Raw genomic sequence first — 17457 nt, 5'->3', positions numbered from 1 at the left:
AACGAATTCCCAGACAGACAACTACTTAGTTGGATTTATATACAGTCTTTGAAAGAGCCTACACGTTTCCATTTTGCTGGTCAATAGCTAGCTAAAATGCCAATGTTAAGCTAACACTTTTCATTATTAAAAACATTTTTGAGATGCATAATTATTTACAATGAGCTGAATTTTTGCTGTAAGACATCTCTGAAAATGTCTTTCACAACAGGTGAAAGTGGGCTGGTGAACAGCTCTTGCTTTCAGAAGAGTTTAGAAGAATCCATCTCAGACCCTGGACTATTTCTGTTCTAGCACATGTTAGGCCAGATTGTGATCTCAGTCATAGTAGTGTAGCAGGATAATGCAAGCTGCTATGCTAAAGTAAATGCTCTACTGGTTTCAACTGAATTATTTCAGATTCATATAAATGCACGTAGAACAGAACTGAGACTAAGTATATTAAATTAATGACATGTGGCATGGTCAATATGCAATAGTCTATACAAAAACATTTTTAAAAACTATCAGTACTCACTAGGCACTTAGTATTTAAAAAAAAATTAATTATTTCAGTTTTTCTTTTATGAGTACAGGTTAATAGAGAAAGAGGAATAAAGTGCTACAAAATTCCTGAAATATGAAACTCCACAATTACTAAGCATTATGTACAAAAGCATTGTTTGGTATATTTCACATCATGGATTATCACAACTGGCTTTACAAGAGTTCTTTTAAACTATGAGAATCCATCCATCCACAACTGAAGTATTCTTGCAGATTAAGATTGATGTATCATGAATCATTACGGTTTAATATGCATGACACGGTTTCATTTCACACATGTTCTGCATGGGTTGATTGCCATGTATGCCAATATCAAACAGATGTTAATTCTTTCATTTTTATGCTCCCAAAGTATATTTTAATGACCTAGGAGGCTTGGCAAAGAAAAAGAGGGAGGTATTTTGAAGTAGATTTAATGGCAAATCTAAAATAAAAATCCATTAGAAAAATAATTTTTAAAATTCATGTTTTCAACAATATAAATTTTAATATGAAAAAGAACACATGATATGCAAAGGAACTGCAGACTGCTCTCATTAAATGGCACGTTCCTTTTTGTAAACAAGAAAAGAATTTTTCATTATTTTTCTAATAAAAAACATTATTTTAAAAGTCCTACCAATTAAACACAAGCTTTGTGATATGAAATGTTTCTGGAAGTCACCTGCAAGGCATTGTATGTTTTTAGTATGCCTAAATTCTTAAATCTGGGTATTTTGCAAAGAAACCGAATCTCCATGTAAAACATCACTATATAAATTCTCACATCAGCAGTGCTGTATGTCTCATTTTATGGATCATCTAAATTAAAAAGTCCTTAAATATAAAATATTTCACAAGTCTCCACTGTAACAGGCCAGAAGTGGAAATGAAAAGGTATCCTAGGTTAAGATTAATGTATAATGAGAAAGCTGTTTCCAGCCAGCACCAACTCCCACTTTATGCTGTGTCAGATGCAAGACAAGATTCTCCAGAACCAGAACAGCAGCAGAGCCACAGGTCAGGATGGAAGAGTGTTGGCTAAAAATTGTGAGCTTTAACTAATTCCTAATTTGATCAAATGGACTTGCTAGAGTAATTTCCATGGAAGTTAGAGCAGGTCTCTAGCTTTGGGCCTGATCTTACTGAAATCAACAGGAACAGGAATGGCTCCCAGGGATTTTGCACTAGAATTAGTTCTAGCAAGCTGAAACAGTCTCCAGGTTGAAAATTACAATTACTGAAACTGTTACGAATAATAATAGTAGCAGTGATATATTCGATACATAAATATTTATGTTAGATAGTATAAATAGCAGATTAAAAAAAATAGTAGATAAAATACTATCAAAAACAAGATATTCTGCCCCTCCCCATACCATGGAGATCTTTTTTGTACAGTAATACTTCCAACACCAAACAAATTATTTAAATTTCTTGCTTACATTCTTACATGAGCTGGCATACAGCTTTAAAATGAAAATATGAACTGACATTTTGAAAAATAACTGACAGTCATGGCACAAGAATGCAGTGACCTCTGCCCTCCAATATTGCCTTTTTTCTTTTTTTTTTTTTTTCAAATGCCCAAATACATGCAAGGTACACAGAAACAAAATGCTAATTACCAGTGAAACCCTAATTCCAAGGAAATCAAAAGTATCACATTCCCATTGAATTCACTGGGACAAGGAATGAATCTAAAATGTGGATTTTACACACACCACACAAAACACTTGTGCAGATTTCTGAAAACATACACTCATCGCATTGCAGGGAATCAAGCCTGCATTCCTTGCTCAACCAATATTCCCTGACTGGAATAACAGCTTTAGATGTTATTTTTGTTCTCGTTCTGTTTTACTATGTTAAATCACCAGATTGTTTTTCTTTTTACTTAAGATTAATGTGTGAAAGTGCCTCCTTTCCATTCATAGATGTTATCTTCCTCAAACTTCAAATGATTCAGCTGGGTGAATATAGAGTTATAAATAATTTATCAAGATACATACCAGTTGTTAGGAAAAAAAAAAAACCTGAAGGAAGAATATCACTGCATAAAATCTGAACATTAAAACTGATTTTTTAAAAATCAATCTTTAATTGTTTTTATTACCTCCTAATCCAGGTCTGAGACGATTATCATAACCATCCAGAAGTCTGTCTAGAATTCTTGTAAAGATGGTGATGTTATTCTTAGCTTCATCTTCCAGGGAGTCAGCCAGCACTGATCTAAATGGACATTTTACATTTTAGAAAGTGCTAGATATGTTTTAAAGTACATTCAACATGCAGTTTTTGCAGGCTGGCCTTGAATATTTAACTTGCTGCCCTCCAACATGAAGGGTGTAGTTAAGAGTATATGAATACACAATTTATATGTAACATGTTCAGAAACATAAGAGTCGACGATATACTATTTAAAATTTCCAGGAAGTCATTTTCCAGTGGCCTCTACTTCTACCCAACATTGAATCACCGTGAGTGCTACTCCAAGCTCCACTAACACATTTAGCTGTGCAGGTGCAAAAGCCTAGAAGAGCTTCCCGGGCCTCGGTGGCGCGTCACTCCCGGACTGATAACCCGGGTTCCCACGCACAAAACTGTCTCCTGCCAGCTCTACCCTATCTGTCCTCACCTAAGTATACCCAATCTCTGGGTAAATCCTGTGGATATGCTTCCACCCAATGGTCATGTAACGTACATGACCAGGAGAACTAACATGAGGGAAAACTCCAGCGATCATGCTCAGGGAGTCCTCTGATGTCAGTGCTTGGTGGGTGGGAACAACAATGCTGACTAGCAAGCTGCAGGATAGCTGTGCATAGCCTTCACGTTTCTAAAATGCTGTTTTGTTATAAAAAGCACTCTCTGATGTTCCACTAGATGCAGACAAACGTTATAAAAGTTGGATAGAAAAACAAATCATAAATGAAGTGTCAAGAAGAATCTCTAGATCATCGATCGTTCCAAACTTCCCCGATAAAGAAAGAGATGTTACAGCCTTTACGGGTCATACCTCTGTGGAAAACACTAGGGGCTGGAACACGGATCTGCTGCCCAGCCAGCCGTGGTGCTGAGCAGTCCTCTGGGACCTGGACACCCAGACCAAAGGTTTTGTATACCAGGAAAACACTCCCATGCAGAAAGCCTTACACATGCAAGTGTTACTGTGCCAACAATTTTAAGCACCGTGCATGTGAAATGCGTGAGCTCATCAGCCTTACCTACTTAATACCGCAATATTAGTACCAAGGAAGTAAGCCTCGTATGTTAGACGCGTTATCATTTATACCTTTTTTGGCCACCTAAATTTTTAACCTGAAATGTTTGAGCATTTATCATCTCTAAATGAACTACTGACCAAGGCATTCCGAATGCCATAAAAAGAAGCATCTTTCCTTCCTCCTCCAAAACAAAAGTAGGTTTGGGTGACATTCTCTCTAAAGCAAGCTAGAAAATGATTAAAGACAGGGCTTTATGTTGGTCCCCAATTCAACAGCATGGAGGAAGTATTTAAATGTAAATCATTGCAGGTCTGTGCTTTCCATCACATAAACCACCGAATCGACCAAAATCAGATAACTTATAAAGAACACACCAAAATTTCATGTGTGATTTTACTGATCTGAGAGTTTTTTCTTAATTTAAATTACTGGATGGCTCATTTTTCATTTTTAAAATCTATTTCTGTACTGTAAGTCTCTGGCATTTTTTAAGCTTCTTTTTGAGATACAACAGTTTTTTGAACTCTAGATATCACTTAAAAATTAGATCACACAATTAGATCAAATTAGGGTCAAATCCTGCAAACTTTACTCGGGCATAAACTCCTTAATTACGCATGTAGTCTCTCTGACGTCAGTGAGATTACTCACTTGAGTAGGGTTTGCAGGATCAGGCCCACTGTGACTCAACTAATACTGCACCGCAGTTAGGCATAAAGTGATATGGGAAACATAGTTTCAGGAAGTATTTTGTTCACTAGGAAGTAGACAAAAATAAATGCAGACTTCTTAAATCATTAGGAAACTTGCATTATTTAGCTTACGACCCTTACCATATTAGGACAAGACCTACTGCAGTCAGACCCAAAATAAGTAAAACGAAGTTACAAACTACAATTAATTGCATGTTTAGGGACTGTGAGCAACACAGAACTATTATGTGATTAAAATTACTTTCTCTTATGCTGTCACTTTAGAAATGGGGAACTTTAAACAACATGAGAAAAGTTGATTAATAAATGAGGCTATTGTTTTATTGTATGTGATTGTGAAGTTGTATGCTATCTCCACCTAGAGGTTTAAAGCTTAAGTATCATTTTGAATTCTGTTATGTTGACCAAAAAAAAAGACCAAAAAAAAAAAAAAAGGCATGCCCGTATTAAAAAATATGCGAGCAGTATTTTAGAGACTGTGATTTGCTATTTGACTTCACGATAATCTATCTCTCCATCTTAACTGTTCCGTACAGTACAGAATCACAGTGATACAGTAACTCCAATAAATCTCTTAAAGAGATCCAGTAAGGCATTTAAAGGAATTATTTTTTTAATGGTGAAACAAAGCATCAATTCACAAACTGTTTAAGGACAAGAGATTAGGCTTATACGGTCCCTAGACCACCTTCTATGGCATTTGCTCTGGAAACTATGTAATACTGCATTCAAACAGCTAAGAAAGATTTCTTTTTTTATTACATTACTACATACTATACTTTTATAACCCCTCACCAAGCTTACCCTCAGCAGATCGTAACATACATGTTTGTACTGAACAACAAAATTAAACATCCTCTCACCTTGTTGGTAGCCACACCAATAAAACGAGAAGAACCAACTGCATCTCGGAGAGTGCCAGCTTCCTCTTCATCGCTGCTCTTTGCAAAACCTAACCGTGCAAGAAAAACACAAACCCACTCTCAGCTACAGCCAGTCTCCGCCAAGCAGTGCTTTCAACTTAACCCGAGGAAAAATATGTCACTTCAGCGGAGAAAGGAAACCACTGGATTTCTGCAGCACTTTTCACTACTAGCAACTTATTGTATCTCCATCTTTCCCAACGATCCTGCTCTGTGCAAAGAGGCAACGCATGATCAAAAGTGGCATGTGAGCAGACGCATCAGATGCTTCCCTCTTCCGTAAGCTGAAAGCCCCAAGACGAAAAGGAACAAAAAATTAAAAAAAAAAAACAAACCAGCCACCCAAAAACCGTATGTATAAAAAGACCGGGGTTTAAGCATTCCTCGCCTCGCTACGGCACACCGCAGCCGGGGGGGGGCGGCGGGGGAGCGTCGTGCCGTTCGCAGGGGCTCGGTGCGGGGACCGCGGGCGAGCCGCCCCCCGCCGCCGCCGCCGCCGAGCGCCCAACACGTTTGACAGCTGCTCGGCAAAACACCGGCGACAGCCGCCGCCGCCGGGGGCGCGGGGCGGGGGCGGCGGGGGCTGGTAGCCCCCGCAGGGCGACAAGTTGCGGACCGCAGCGGAGCCCTGCCCGCCTGCCACGGGCGAGCGCTGCCCGCGGCCGTGAGGGGCCACGCCGCCGGCCCCCGCGCTGCCCGCCGGCGGGCGGGGACCCCCGGGGACCCTACCTGGGAGCAGCGAGCGGGCGGCCGGGGCGGGCGGCCGGGGCGGGAAGGGGGGCGGGGGGGGGGGTGGGGAACGGCGGGAGGGCGCTGACGGCGAGCGGGGGGCAGGAGGCGGCGGGGAGCGCGGGGCGGCGGCGGCGGCGGCGGCGGCGGCGAGCGCGGGCAGGACGGAGCGGCTCCCCAGCGGCGGGCGGGCGGGCGCGCGCGCGTGCCTGGGCGCGCGGGGGGCGGCGGGCAGCGCGCGTGCCGCTGCGCGGAGGCGGGCGGGCGGGCCGGGAAGGTGGGGGGCGGGGGGGGGGGTCGGCGCGGGGAGCCGCGCGTGCCGGCGGGCGGCGGCGCGGCGGGGCGCGTGGGTGCCCCGCGGGGCGCGGTTCGGCGGGGCGGGGCGGGGCGTCGCGGCGCGGCGCCCACTGCCCCCGGGCCGGCCTGCGGGGCGGGGAAGATGCAAGTCACCCCGCTGAACGGCGGCTCCCGCGCGAGGGGGCTCCCGTGGGGCCTGACAGACAGACAGCCTGCGCGGAGCGGGCGGGCGCGGTAACTTGGCCGGGGCGCGAACGGTAACGCGGCGGGCGACGAGCGACGCCCGGGACGACGCAGCACGTTTTCCGTGGCCCTTCTCAGCCTGTCGGTCACCTCTTGCGAAGTGCGCGTCCCGCGGGGCATCACCCCACCGACCACCCTGCGCGCTTTTCGGTCTGCTGCGGGAGCAGCCGCCAGCACCCGGCTCCCACCCTCGCTCCGAGGCTGCCTCATTAATATTCCTTTCCCCACTTGCCCATTGGCACAGTCTAATTGAAATGCAGAGAGAAGAAAAGTCTGTCATTTAAAGTGAGCTCAGGATGCCGGCGGCCAAGAAAACAAACCTTGCTTTTCTGCTCAGATTGCATTACTTTCCGTTGCATTGTCTTTTAAAGCACGTCGCCCTCCTTTCTTAGGCGCAGTCCTTCTTTGGTAGGAACTGGACCGCTGCTGGGATTCATTCCCCTCGATTTCAGGCTTTCCAGCGCAAGTAGATCAGGACAGGCTTGGCAATTAAAGATAAGGGTTTATATTTAGTGTACCCTCATTTTGCATTGTTAACTCGGAAATAATTAAATAACACCGGCAATAATATTGCAGCTTCTTTTTTTTTTTTTTTTTAACCAATCTGTATCCATCTCCTTTCCCTTCAATCTGTTAATTGCAGAAAACGCAGCTCTCAATTATCCTCTTAACATCACTGGCCTACCTGCTTACTGCGTTTTGACTGAAGTTGTTTTGCTGAAGTTTGCTTCTGAATCGTGACCGGTTCCAAAATGAACATGTGAAGTTGCATGCACAGACGGAGTGGGTAGAAAAAAAGAAGAAAAAAAAAAAAATCTTTTCTTCGGTTAACTATAGAATCAATTATAAAAATTGGAGGATTCTTTTTCCTACTCTCCTTTCTGCTGTTTTTCCTCTGTTGCCTGCTTCCTAATTGTTGCTGCTTGCAACTGGAGGTCCCCTTGTTTTCCTTCTCTAGTGGCTTAATGATTCCACAGCAGAGCATGAGAGGCAAAAGAAGGAGGAAAAGTGCTTGGGCTGTCAGCATGATCTGCTACTTCCAACTTTGAGATATATCATAACTTGCAGTAAGACTGGGAAGAGAGATGGAGCAAGCTGGATTTCTTTGTTTTTAAATAGCGAGTAACACGACAGCCTAAACTGTGGGAAATGACAATGGTAAGGACAGAAGTGCAAAAACAATTATTCAGCAGCCATCTAACTCTGGACGTACCTAAGGTACAAGGCCCTTCTCTTTCCCTTTCCAGATGTGAAAAATTCCTCTGCTTACAGTTCTTCATTATCTGATCAGTTAAGCATCTATGGTCAAGCTAAAGTCTTCTTTGGATCTACCTGCAAGTTCCCACGTATTAGGAATTAACAGCTGCAGAATTGACAACTGATACTAAAGGCAGAATCAACACTCACAGTAAAGAAAACTAGTTTTAACTACTTGTCCTAAGATAGACTGACTTCACAAATATCAATATGCAGAAAAAAAATCACTAAAAGTGAAGAGCCTTCATGATGTATTCTAATGTGAAGTACGTTACATAATAGAAACAGAATAATTTTTTTCCACAGGTATTCGTGGCATTCCTTCCCAAAAGACACTTCAAGTAACCGTAATACCAAACTAGAATCTAGTCTTTGTATGTGAGTTGCATCAAAAAACAGAAAAACACATTTGTTAAGGAAAGCAGTCACAGTAGCTCCACAAGGAGCTATGTGATAGCATATTGTCATTCTTCAAAAGCCACATGGGGTAGGTATGTATTTATAATGAGCTTGTGCTCAAAGCCTTCCCCCAGAAAAATGTGCTGGGTTTTAGGCTCTAATCACAATTATTACCTGTGATGTTCTTTGAGATTTACCATAGCTTCATGCATTGAAGTCACACTTCAGATAAACCACATACCTTAAAAGTATCAGAAACTTGAAAATAACCCCTCATTCCCATTTCAGACAAGTTGGACCGCCCTATGGGGCATCCCAAATCACAGGGAAGCGGAGTACAGGGACAGACTACTGAGGCTGTGAGAGATCAGAGGCAATATAATTACTACCAGAGAGAAAGGTCTTTATGCTAGTCCCATACGCTTATAACCCACGCTGATGATGAACTAGAAGGCATTTGAGGAGAAAAGTGTGCTACTGCTGGGGTTTTATTGTTTTGCTGGGTTAGGTACATGCATGGCTCGCAAACGCTGGATGTGTTAGCTCTTGTTGGTTAGAAACGGCGTGCTTGAGCCCCCCCAGGTGCATAGTCAACAGTGAACTCTCTCTTCCCTTCTGCGTTGTAATTTGCGGATTGTATTGAATGCTGTCATTCATTATTGAATTTCAGTTAGCTCTGAGTCATATGCGGCGTCCAGCTTGTCACCTGGGTTTGTGAGACTCTCCTGAGTCCTGATGCAAGTGCCCTGGAAGGTGGGGCATTGGTTTGAATTGGTTTGATTGGACTTGAAACAGTCCACTGGAAGGCAGCAGGTCTACAAATTGTTACTTTCAAAGTATAACCAAATTATTTTACTCAAAAGGGTTTATTTCTTTTCTGCTATGTTTGCCAGAATATATAAATAGAATTCAATCCCTTTTTTGATATTTAAAAATATATTTAAAAAAAGGACCCTACAATCCTATTATTACCCCTTGCCAAGGATCTCAAAGCTCTGCACATGCTGATAAATAGTGTTTCACAATACCTCTGTGAGATTGGAATGACTTCCTCTGTGAGGACAAATTGAATAGCAGGGCAGGTATGGGACATTGCTTAAGCACTTCTTCCAGTTTAGAGGTAATAGACTCACAGGAGAGGTTAAGCCCAGGCTAGTCACTGTCCATACTGCAAAACACTAAATTGAATGCTTCCTTTAACATTTTGCTTAAAAGAATCATTTAGATGACAAAGTTACACCATCCTTCAGGCACAATAAATTACTTAAAAACGGTACCTCCGATTTGTAGCCACTAGGGAGGTGGCAGTAAACATTTTTTTGTCATGGACATAATCAAGTAATGCCAAACAGAACTTAATGCAGAATGCTGATGTAGGGTACGTTCTGCAGTATACCAGTTCCAGACAAAAATTTTTGGCAGATTGAGGTAATCATCATATACTTTGTGCTGCTTGAGAATAATCCTCACTCTTATATCTAGGCCAGCAACACTCTTAGCTGTAAGCATAAAAACAATAATCATTGGAGTTCAGTGAAGTGATGCATGTATGTGAAAATCGAAGTGATATATCAGAAATTTTTATATATGATATAGCAGTGGATTTTTTTTTAGTATAAACAACGCTTTTTATAAATGTTTTAATCTCTAAAAAAGCATAAAGCACATCTCAATCCATATGATGTTAATTATTGGAAAGTCTATTTTATTTATCCTTTTAAAATTTCTATTTATATTCATGAAATAGTTAACCACCCATGTATAAATGCAAGTGTTTGAGATATGTAACCAAGATACAATGTCTATGTAATTTTAAACATGTATGTCATGTTATTTTATTTTATTTTTATGAATAATGACAAAATAAATAATTGAAGGGGGGAATTAATTTTTGACCCAGTCAGTTCCTAGACTGGTTCATCATGCTGCTACATGGATGCTAATCTGAGCAAAAAGAAGGGAAGAACTGGCTCCTTTCAGGAGCAGCTCCACATTATGCCCCACTGAATGATGATGGAAATAAGATTTCTGTAAGAAAAGAAGACTCAGGTCTCCAAAACTCCTCTAGTCACTGACTTTCTGCAAGATTGCACCCCAAATCCCTCAGAGAGGTGAAATTATTTTGAAATGCACCATTCAACAACAGATGCTGGTATAATAAACAAGAAAGCAAGAAAAATCTTACGGCCTTAGGCGGTACCCATTGTTATAAGCACCTGAGCAACTTTTAATCTTTAGTGTTTTCCATCTAGCTGTGACACTCCCAGATTGGGAAGAGTGGCTGTGCTTGTTCAAAAGCTTTAACTATCATACAGGCTTCCTGATTGAAGAGCAGAAGTAAAGGGCCAGTGCCGCCTTTATTTCAAGAGTGTGTAATCAGCTTTAAGTTACTTTCCGAAGTGCACTGGGAAGTTCAGCAGAACAGGAAATTAAAATGAGCTTTCCCATTTTACGTGTCGATGACTGTTTTTTCTTTCCCAGGATTATACTTCTCCCAGATTTGAACCTTAAAAACCATATGAGGATTTTTAGTCTTCTACAGATACACTGAGATCTACAGAAAGAATGAGCGGAGAGTCTTTGCAGTCTTGCATCATCCTTTTAGAGTAGGTCTTCCTTGACGGGACAAACATAAGGCAAGCAGCAGAGGGCAATGCAACACATGCACCAGCTGGGACAGGAAAGCTCAGATAAATAGAATTGGCTCATAACTCTTGGTTTGAGTGAGAGGAAGGGCAGATCTGCTTTTATAAAAGCAACAGTTTGCTTCAGCTGCAAATTCCTGTTTTCTTTTCACATCTATGGGGAGCTCACATATCACAGCAGGCTGAAAGTCAGTTTACAGCAAAACAAGACCTTTGATCTGGGGAGACAAGACAGAATGCAGAAAATGCAAATATATGCTAAATAATTTCATAAATATCTTTACATTTGTGTTACTTGTGCAAACACAGTCTATTTTATCTTTCAGCTCTTCACTCAAGTGTTCCTTGGACTCTGAAGATGTTTTTCACGTAAAGCAACACAGGTCTGTGATGTTTCATGTTCCAGGTGTCCAGCTTGGAGCAAGTAGAGCTTGTTTATTAGAGGGATAGAAATATACAGCATTTCTAAAAATCAGCATCACAACACAGAACTACTTTGAGATCCATTTTGTTTGAATATACTTTGAAGTTCAAAGACAAATTCTCTTCTACTGCTACAATGAGATTGATATTCAGAGAAAATTTTACAGACATAGGGCCACTTACGATTGACCTTTTTTCCAGGAATACAAAGAAAGGAGAGACACTAGACGTCTGCCACCTCGTGTTGCCCACAAAATTGCCATGTGCTGACTTTGGAATCTGGAAATACCAGGAATCATTCGTCAACAGCTGTCTTTGCTTCTGCAAAGGCCTCATCTCCCCTCTTCACTAGCTAATATTGGCCACACTAAATGATGTTCAGTGCACAGGAATTTATCAATGACCAATGAATTTGCCTAAGCCTTAAGGCCCCAGACAGCTTCTGGGAGAATATGCTTCTGCACATCTCTTTTTCCCCCACCATAATGCAGTCTGTAGGCAGATGACGCAACAGAGCAGTGAATATTTCTGTGTCTAAAATATTTAATTAATTAATTAAAATCTGCTTCTGGAGACTCAGTAGCATGAACAATTAGTAAAAACAAGCAGAAAGTGAAATGGAATATAGCGTGACAAACAAGGGGATTACCAAGGGATGCGTTTCCCAGACAAACTGGTTTAAAAGGTACTGTCTTTTGTGAACAAGCACAAGTCACTCTAGAACAAAAAGCATGATACAGACCTTCAGATTGCCTAAAAACTGCTGAAATTAGCTGCTGACAGGTTTGAGCAGAAAAAATCATGGGTTTTTTTTTATTCCTACTAAGAGGGCATTGAAATTTTGAATTTAAAAAAGTGGATGTTTTTCTGAAGTCCTATAAAAAATTTCAGCCTTTGCCCTAATTTCAGTGCTGCTTAAAAGAATGGCCAGAATTCATTTAGCAGGCTGCTCAATAACTGCTCCTAGTCAGGAAAGCTTTTGTTGCTGATCCAAGATTACCTTATCTTGGGTGGCAAAAAATCTGCATTTTAAAAATGATTCTGCCTCCCAGGACATCAAAGAGTTTCCTCCTGTCTGTGACTAATGTTAGCTAAAAGACACGCGAAGGTGTTCTTCTATCACTAACAACAAATAATCCAAAGACAGTTCTAACATGAAATGTCTTGCCTAGATTCAACAAGAACAACAAAATAATCACATTGCTTCATACTGAGTCAACACAAATCTAGCTTCTTTGTCTATGGAGTCTAGATAGTAAAATTTAGGAGGAAGAACGTTGTGCTGTGTCCCATGTTTGTTAGAAAAAAACATAAACCACACAATTGCTTATGATGTAGTTGTAGCCTGTGACAATCTGTTCACATTTTGCAAAAACATTGAGCTATTTATAAACATATCTGGTTAAATAATTGCCATTATAGTATTTTTATACATTTAAAAGAAGAATTTAGCTTTTCTGCATGCTGCAGGTGACATATTATGCAGGATGACAATTAAATCATAGTAAAGACATTTGCATAAACAAACTGCTAGATTTCAGTACCTGCTGTCTGTATTGCTGTTTCCTAAATTGTCCCTTGCTGCACCAACAGATAGAGAGATCAGGAAGTCCCTAGCCGGGCAGATGAGAACCACCCCAGCTCTTGAGGAGCTGGTTAGATGGATTCGCAGCCAGCCCTCCCGGAGGAGGCTGAAGTAACCAAGGATGCACAAATCCAAAACGCTCCTAGCATGCACCTAAGCCGGCAGTGTGAATGCTTCCCCCACTCTTCCATGCTTCAGTGCAAGATCTTTAGGTGAATGAAGGTTCTCCATTTCATCTCTTCTCAATTCCATACATGCAGGTGCCAAGCACAGCCCAGGGCCTGAGAAAAAGCATCAGACTTTTGCAGCTGTCAGTCCAGCCGCATTCCATTGCTTTGAGTATGCCCTGGGCTAAAATAAATAAATAACCAGATAATGGATGGCACTTGGTGTAAACAGGCCTGATTTGCCTTCCTCTCCTTTCAAGCAAGGAAGCACCAGTGAAATAGAGGTGACTCACTGGGGGAATCCAAAGCATTCTTTCTCTTTCACATGTGAGTCTGCAGTAGCCGTTCATGCTCTAAAGGGGGAGAAAACTAGGCTGCTTTTTAATATTCATTTCCACGACATTAAGTCAAAACTGCCTGTAAGTGCAAAGGGATTTTTAAGGAAAAACAGAGCTGCCCTCATATCTCACTAACATAGTGAGAATGTATAAATAGCTGCACATGGCAGCTAGTTTATGTCAACACAGTATTGTACTTGTGAGCATCTGGGTAGCAACTGCTTGATACAAGAGAGCAACTGAGCAGCTGCTAGGAAAATATTATGCTGCTGTCTACAAAGTAAGTGCTGTGTTACCCAAAAGCTCTGGATGGTGCTATTCAAATCTGCCACATAAAAAGGGGTGCCCAGGGCAAGAGTTTATTAAACATCACCAAGATTTTTTGAGAAGAGGGAACTTGTTATGTCCTTTCTAATTGATCGTGTGGTACTGGCTTTGTGCTCTGAGCTCTTGCTGATGGTCCCTACTGTCTAACTGAGAACTTGGACAGGTCCTCATCTTGGCCTGGCCACTCTGTGGCATGGGTGGACAAAGTTGTGTGCCACATTTTGGGAACGTGGCGACAGGCTCTCCCCTCTTCCCTGGTGGCCCTCCATGCAAATTTCTCACTGTGCCATCTGGCTTCAGGGGCTTGATCTCGTGCATTCCAAGTCCCTTTTTTCCCTGGGAAGCTCTGAGGGATGCTGTGGGGACATAGAGGCAGCTATCCCCCTTCCCCTTCCTGGGGAATGCAGTACCACATCTGATGAAGGAAGCTTTTAGCTAACCCTAAATTGCCACTGTATGGAAAAGCAGGCATGAGCACGGCCAGAAGTCACAAACACGCCTGTTAGCCAGGGCAAGATCCTTCCCAGTGCTGGCCCTCCCTAAAAGCCCAAATCTGTTCTCACAGACACCAGAGACAGAGGGGCAGTGATCTGGGATGCAAGAGACCACAGAGACACAGAGAAAAAAAGTCTTTTTTTAATCTAATTTGCCAAGTCACATATCTCCAACCTCCAACTCCACACTCTTCACAGAATTCCCACTCCTCTGTTTTGCTTCCCATTTATTACAGGGAACAGTTCATCAGGAACCTCATATCATCATATCCTTGACTATTTGTGGCTTTTTTGAATTATGCATTTGCCCAGCAGGATTACTTCCACAGAGAAGTGTGGATGGCTCTTACGATTCCCAACCGCAGTTCCTCTTCGAAGAAAAAATTGTAGCTGAATGGAGTCTTATTTAATTTTTGAAATTTTAAAGGACTAGCAGGGAGCTCTGTTTGCATAAGGACCTTTCTATTGCTCTGAGCCTAAAGACTACATACTACTACTATAATAAGTATTCAACTAAGAGATCAGTCTACCAAAAACCAGCAACAGACTACATGCAAAAAAATTGATGAAAATATGCAAAGTAGTCTTCGTGCACTGTTTATATGACTCTGTCTGTTAGAGATGTACCTGCAACTCAATTTGGCAGACTTGTAGCTTTCACAAATTTTTACTGGAGTAGTTTGGATTGCAGAGAACAGCTTTCTTCCCTGGTTTTATGTTGCTTAATCCAGCCCCTCATGAGTACCTTCAGGAAATGGGGGATATTAAATTCATTTTTTCTGCACAGCAGCAGGTCTAACTTTAATTCAGGTACAAACAGAGTGTTTCCTCAAATTCATTCTTATCCTGTATAAAAAAACAAACAAACGAAAAAAAACACCTGCAAAACAAAAATCTGATTCATCGAGCTACTCAGAGAGACCATAAAGAATTTTTTCTTTAAATACGTCTCTCTTACCCAGCTGCCTTCCTTCTTCAGGGTGATTTTCTTCTCAGCTTCCTGCATCTTCTACCAGCCTGTTCCATCTTAAAAAAGAAATCACAGGCTTCAAGTTGCTCCTCTGTTACATCATAAATACATGGGAAAATGAATATTTCAAAGTTAAATGTTATTCAATACTTAGTCCTTGGTGTTCCATCACTTAAAAGAAACTGAAAAAATATTCTTGCAATGAAGAATTTTGTACTTAAATAATACACCAACAGTGTTGAAAACATGTCTCAAAACGCGTGAACACTACTTGTAAAGCCATGTAATTCTCCTCAAATGACACAACATGGTTTAATTTGGCTGAAAATGAAAGAGTAAATGTAAGTTGATCCTGGATACTATTCCAACACATTATTTAAACAAACTCTGCTTGTTTGCAATTTTCATGACTTTGTATGTTTTATACTTCAACCCTCTCATAAATGCACTTTGTAAAATGTTACTCTTAATCATATGCATCCAACTGCACATCGTTACTATGTCTCCTCAAGTTCTTATGTATCTGTGCATTCCAGTCATCCAGCAAACCAAGCTGTAGTGTTAAAATCCCAACCGATGGTCTTGACTTCCACAGGGCCCATAATTCTTTCCAAGACTTTTCACTTCAGAGACTGATTTGAAGGTGAGTTCTTTGGATATATTTCACAGAAGAATGGCAGGGACTAGCACATTATTCCACCCAAATACCTGTGCCCTGTTTATTTGAGTGAAGTTATGCTTGAGTGAGAGCATCCCTATACTGCAGTTATTTGGGAGAGAAATGTGAAGAAGCTTTGAAGTAGCTCAGATTCTGTTAACAGTGTAGAATTTGGCAGCATGAGCAACAAAAGTTGCTTAATAAAATTAGCACTTTTGAGATGGCAAGTTGGGAGGTAACTTCAGCTAACCATGGCTTTAGTGCTATTAATTCAGGTTTGTCTGCAGATTACTCTATACTGGCTGTATCAAGATGAGTCCCCTTAAAAACTTCATGATGCTCATACAGTTTTTATGAAACATACTGCAAATCCAAAGTTTTGCCTATGCTCCGCAATCTCTTTTCTATACCTGTTGTCTGATGGACTATGTAGAGGAAAATTAATACATTATCAATTAAAAAAAGTAGGATTTTCTACATATATTGGTTTTGGAATAATCCTGAAGTATTATAAGATCATGGAAGGACTATTAGCATAATATATTTATACAAGGACAATGTATATTTAATCAGTACTTAATGGTGATATAATAATAGGTTTCCCCATAGAGAATGACAATATGATTTTCAACTTCCTGAATTAATAATCTTGCAGAATACTGAAGACCATTATTTCACTTCACTCACATGCAGAAAGAAGAAATCTTTTTCTGTGCAAGTAAGGAAACCTCTAAAACAAATCAAAGATGTGGGCAGACAGTACAGAGAACTAATTAACTCAAGGCAAGTAACCCAGGAAAATTAATGTTGAATTGGGGGTAGTTCAAAGACTTTAAGGGTAACAGTTTAAAATGCAGCATTTATGGCCTTGAGTAGTTAAGACCTTGTGATTTACTATATTCTTTTCAGAAGGCATGAAACATCAAAGGCAAGAGGAATAGGAATAAATCTGTGTGTACAAAGTGATAGGAAAGAGAAAGGAAGAGGTCTCATTGTATTCGTAGAAGGGCCATATTCCTCAAGATCCTCAAAGTCTACTCAGGACATAGTGACCACTACTACTGCACTGTGAATAGGGCCATGGATGCAGTGAGATTGTCGAAGGAACATGTGCAGGGGTCCAGGCATTCTGTGTTCCCCTTAGGTGGTGTGCCTGATGTCTGCTCCACTGTGGCAGGGTCTTCAGTGTACAGCAAGTCCCACGTCTGTTAGGTAGCTCCTTTTATAGTGTTGCTAAATTCCGTGTTCATTAATCAGAAACAGAGAAGAAAGTTGGTTCTGAATCACTGATGTAAAGTGGCACCGTCAGGCAAATGTGATCCTAGGACACACGAAGAAGTTTTCTGCAGGAGAAATAAAGCTTTGGTACCTCTGTATAAGGTTCTTGTGTGACCCTGTCAGGAATAATAAGGATCAGCTTTTAAGTTGGTGTTTCAGAAGGAGGAATCGAAACTTGGAACATGTGTCCAAAAAGGCCACTGAAATGACAGGGCTACTTGTATCGCAGAAGAAAGTTGAGACTTGTCTTCTTGTGCCT

At 41.2% G+C, this 17457-nt stretch overlaps 1 protein-coding gene across 1 annotated transcript in view; it reads right to left on the bottom strand.

Annotated features, from left to right (window-relative positions):
• The window catches only part of GABRA2 (gamma-aminobutyric acid type A receptor subunit alpha2), a 64893-nt gene extending 58751 nt beyond the window's left edge, over positions 1-6142 (bottom strand). The window contains exons 1-3 of the mRNA XM_069790795.1: positions 6118-6142; positions 5329-5417; positions 2642-2757 (exon numbers count right to left, since the gene is read on the bottom strand). Coding sequence (XP_069646896.1) covers positions 2642-2757; positions 5329-5399 — 187 coding nt within the window. The 5' untranslated portion in view covers positions 5400-5417; positions 6118-6142. The remainder of the gene's footprint in view (positions 1-2641; positions 2758-5328; positions 5418-6117) is intronic.
• Positions 6143-17457: the final 11315 nt, after the last annotated feature.

Source organism: Haliaeetus albicilla, chromosome 1, assembly GCF_947461875.1.
Source record: "Haliaeetus albicilla chromosome 1, bHalAlb1.1, whole genome shotgun sequence".
In the NCBI taxonomy this organism is placed as follows: Eukaryota; Metazoa; Chordata; class Aves; order Accipitriformes; family Accipitridae; genus Haliaeetus; species Haliaeetus albicilla.
The sequence above is the reverse complement of the archived record's forward strand: the minus strand, read 5'-3'. Positions and strand labels throughout refer to the sequence as shown.